The sequence below is a fragment of the Nelumbo nucifera genome, chromosome 1, assembly GCF_055504915.1.
Source record: "Nelumbo nucifera cultivar China Antique chromosome 1, China Antique-T2T, whole genome shotgun sequence".
NCBI classification, from domain to species: Eukaryota; Viridiplantae; Streptophyta; class Magnoliopsida; order Proteales; family Nelumbonaceae; genus Nelumbo; species Nelumbo nucifera.
The window spans coordinates 198,586,423-198,590,932 of NC_142649.1; the positions used below are offsets into that span (position 1 = coordinate 198,586,423).

Sequence of the window (4,510 nt, forward strand, 5' to 3'; positions counted from 1 at the left end):
TTTCTTTCCATAAATTATTTTTGTCATCATACAACTAACTCGTACGCGCCAATAATTTCCTGGGAATCATATAGATTGAAATTGTGAAAATCTGCACCATAATAAATGGGGTGTTGGCCAATGTGAGCTGAATATCTAAATATTTGAGTTCGGCTGGGAAAGGGAAACATGAGGTTTGAGTTTGAGTTTAAATTTGATTCAAACTAGAGAAATATGAGTTTGAATTTAGTTCAGCTCAAAAGTTGATATATTCGATCGAGGTCGATAGTGAGTCAAGCTTCATATAAATATATATATATATATATATTTAGGTTGAATAGGCTTAGAAGCTGCATGATCCAAACTCAAATAACTCGTAAAAAGCTCCGTCTGAATGCAGGGCGGTGATTCAAAGTTTGCTTTTTGCGAAGAAACATGGATGGACCGGCCTAGACATATAAAGCTCTGGTGGACACAGTTGCAGGAAAATAGAAACAAACAGTACTCTTCTTTCCCAAGCTGTAACTCTGTAAGAATAAGAAAGATCCATATTGGAGTGTTTTTTCTATATATTTGTGATTTCGTCTTTTGGGTCGGATTCGGATGCACCTACCATTATTAACAAGCTAGTGTACAACTTTGAACGCACCAAACCAAACCCTGGGACACCAAGCATGCTAAACCGTATATTTCTCAAGTTAATTAGGCATAAATCAAATGATCAAAACTTCAATTCCGGTATTGTTCGTTGAATGTGTAGGAGGTTCAGGTACAGAAAGTATATACCACATTATCAAAGTGCGATCACAATATCAGAAGGCGTGCACACGGAGAGAAAGAAAGTCAGAAACAGGAACACATAATATCTATTGAACATGGAAATTAATTAAAGCATCACAAAAAGGAATAAATCCAATTTCTCTAACAACGATGATTCTCCTTTAAGATTCACTTCAAACCCATGTTGGTCAATGTGTGGACTGTCAATTCTTAGAGTAGTCCCTGGTTCTAGCTCTTGGAGTTGGAAGCTGCGGATTGATGGAGCTGTTGATACAAGGCAGCCATCCTACTACTGTAAGAATCCATGGTGATTGGCTGAAAGAAATCAAAAACAACCTTGGTTTATTAATATGAAATAAATCTGCTTAATGGCTGAACAATAAGGTAAGATGGTGTTTCCTTCCTTACCTTTGACTGGCAAGAAAGAAATGTTGTCAAGGGATCGGGCATGATTGAGCATGAAGAAGGCAATCGATCCGCAGAGTTATTGTCCCATGAAGACAGAGGCATGAAGACACCAGAGGGGACAACAGGGGGAATTCCAGTGATGTTGGGTCGTGCAATGGAATTGATGTCCATCATACCCATTCCCATGTTCATCCCCATTGTCATTCCCATCTGAGCCAACATAGACATTTGAAACTGCTGTTGCATGGCCATTGGTAACATCATGTGTGGCATGCTCATCCTACTCATCATCTGGACTTGAGCTTGCAATTGTTTTAGGTATTCAATCACTTCATCTAGCATTGACGCTTTATCAGTCTGTAACAAAACCAAGGCCAGAAATTATATAAATCTTGTATCATGGAATGAAAAATCAAAAAGCTTAATACATTTGGGTCTGGCTCACTCTCAGACTCGAACCCTCTTCCTCACGCTTGCCAGCCCAAGATTGATCTTACCATTAATTGAACAGGATCAAGCAATGGCCCCTGTTTGGCAACTTTCCCCCTACCCACTTAAGCAATAACTGAATTCCCATCTTTTCTTTTTTGTTGGTAACTAAGATGTAACTGGATTTAATATCATTTATACATCTTTTATCCTGTGCACAGTGCACCCACAGGCCCCAGGTTTATGATTATCACTGAAAATGGTGAATGAAACCCAATTGCAGTGGAGAAATAAATATATACTATTTGTGGTGAAACACAGCACTGCTGTAATAAATAAGATTACAAGTCTGAAACTCCCTTCCAAGCTTGGGAATTGAGGATTTGGGATGTCTTAGCCCTCAATTCCCTACCCATAACATCTGGTACTTACTCCATTAACATCACTCTAGTATTTACTGTTTATTCAGGGGAAAGAAAATCTGAATGACAGTTGCATACACCCAAAAGGTAAAACAATTACATTACTTTATATGTAACCGATTTATCTCTAAGTGTGAAACTGTACAATTCCCCACAAGTAGTATGTCACAAGTGGCCCCTGCCACTGGACTGATATATGTGGCTGTAGGTGATTGTCTCTCTACACCTAACAGTCTTTCATCAAGTTGTCTCCATTCCATTGCAATTGTGTATGTGGACTAGTTTCATTTGGGTCATTTCCTTTTGATTCCCAACTTACTCACAGTCACAACTATAAATGATTCTCAATATCTTGTACCTTTCCCTACATTAAATAGAGAGTTTATTGGCATAAATTGAAGGAAAATAGTCATCATACCTTACTGGAATTTGGGACCAGCTTCTGTAAGGTCTTCAATTTTTGGTTGATTTTGTCTCTCCTTTTCTACACAAGAGGAAAAGGAGAATCATAAGTCATGATTAATTCTTTGGTTGATTTAAAACTACCCAACCATAAAAAACAGAGAATTAATGGAAGATATGATCAACTTACACGTTCAGATTCGTTATGAATTTCAGCAGCCCTGCTCCTCTTACTTGAGGTAAAAGATTTCTTCTTATTATCTTCATCTAACCCTGTTGGCTCCCTCTTTAATAACATAACAAAAAGAAAAAAATATAGTTGATTATTAGAAGCACTGATTTGGAGTATAAATTAATATGTCAACTAAGAAAAAATAAGTGTGCATGCCATGGGAGCATGCACTCACACAGAAGAAGAAAGAATTATTGCCTGAGATCCGCTATGACAAACCGAGTCATGGTCGTCGACCGTCGTAGGTTTGTTGTACGAGCCTGAAGGTTTTCCGGTGCTCGTGTTCTCCGGCGAGCCCAGAGAGTTGGAGGTGAAACCCGTGTCGGGATCCAATTCGTACGTATCAATAAGCGACATATCATGCCTACTGCTATCCCTGCCGAAGGTAGCACTGATACTCACACTCTGCTTGCTACTTCGCTCATGTGTAACCGGCACAAGAGCCTTCCTCGCAAGTTTCTTGGTGAGTGCTACCTCCTTGGTGCGGCGTTCGACAGTGCCGGCCTCACCGGAAGACTCCGGGCGCAAGGAGTTCGGTTCAGGCACGTGATTGGATTGGTCATCAGTCGAGGTCGTTCTGTTTGCGCAGGGAACCAAGGCGTCCATAGTGATGGGCTGAGCAGCGATGGTGCCATGGGGATAAAACCACGGCACGAGGTCATCACCGCCGGTGAGAGGAACCTTGGAGGGGTCCAAGCGTGTGGCTTGGCTGACGATGGATTCCAGCGTGCCTCCTGCACGTGGCTTCTCCCACGTGTACTTAGATGTCGTGGTGGTGGTGGAAGGGAGAGGTTTGCCGATGGGCCGATTAGGACCTAACCCGTGCAACGCCACTTGGCCGTTCTCCCATGTCAACTCTACTACTTCGGTGTTCAACCTGCGCCGACGACCACCATCAACAACCACCACGTCTACATTCTAATCTTTATCTTTTAATAAATAATAAAAGTAAGAAGAAAAATACTGGTCAGAACAACGATGATAACAATGATTATGGCCTTCTTGACGAGCATGAAAATAAATGGCTTTGATGCAGTTAATTAGTAAATATATAGACTTGAGAGAGAGAGATGGGGATTACATTGAAACGTCGGTGGCAGCGGAATCGGAGTTGGAGTGGGGATGAGTGGTAAGCCCGGCGGGGGTGGGAGTTTCGTCGAGGTCGCAGCGTGGTACGCACTGATTCATCTTGATTCTTGAGACTGAGGCAGTGGCAATGCCGACGTTGGTGTTTATGGTGGAGAGATGGACCGCTCAATACACGCACACAGAAGTAGGCTTTGTTTTGCTATCGAGATTTGAGACGAGACTGGCACTCAAGTGACTGTTCGTGTAAAGGAGAGTTTTGGGCATTCCGATCAGCAGGAATTGTGACATTATAGAGAACGAAAGAGAGATATGACGAGGAGAAGGAAAGAAGAAAGCTTGGAGATGAGATGTCTGTGGGTAGAAGTAGAAGTCGAACATGGGGAAGATGAGGATGAGAAAGTACCAGCAAGAGAAGAGGTATTATTAATTATGTGGTGAAGAAAGAGAGAGAGAGAGAGAGAAAAGGGGGGAGTTTTAAGACAGCGTATAATGTTTAAGTATCTGTTTGTTTGAAACTGTGGACGTTTGTATTTGATTTGTTTGGAAAACTGATGAAAAAAGTAATGATGAACCAGTTTGTTGACACTAAATCAGCAAAACAGTAAATAATATTGAAATTGAAGCCTATGCAATAAACGCCTACGATTCCAAATGAATATCTTTGATACCTTTGTATCTTACGGTAACTTGTAAATAATTATTAAAACTTAAGCAACATGTATAATGCTGGAAGAGCTTTGACCAATCAGAATCAGAATGTCAGAACCCA

At 41.0% G+C, this 4,510-nt stretch overlaps 1 protein-coding gene across 1 annotated transcript; it reads right to left on the reverse strand.

The window, feature by feature from the left end:
• Positions 1 to 681: 681 nt before the first annotated feature.
• LOC104602356 (transcription factor UNE10-like) lies at positions 682 to 4,240 on the reverse strand. The gene is made up of 6 exons (XM_010266010.3): positions 3,734 to 4,240; positions 2,851 to 3,529; positions 2,611 to 2,706; positions 2,437 to 2,502; positions 1,168 to 1,524; positions 682 to 1,074 (listed from the first exon to the last, which is right to left on the reverse strand). Exons 1-6 carry the CDS (start codon positions 3,838 to 3,840, stop codon positions 988 to 990), a joined length of 1,392 nt encoding a protein of 463 aa, XP_010264312.1. The 5' UTR covers positions 3,841 to 4,240; the 3' UTR covers positions 682 to 987.
• Between the last annotated feature and the right edge of the window lie 270 nt (positions 4,241 to 4,510).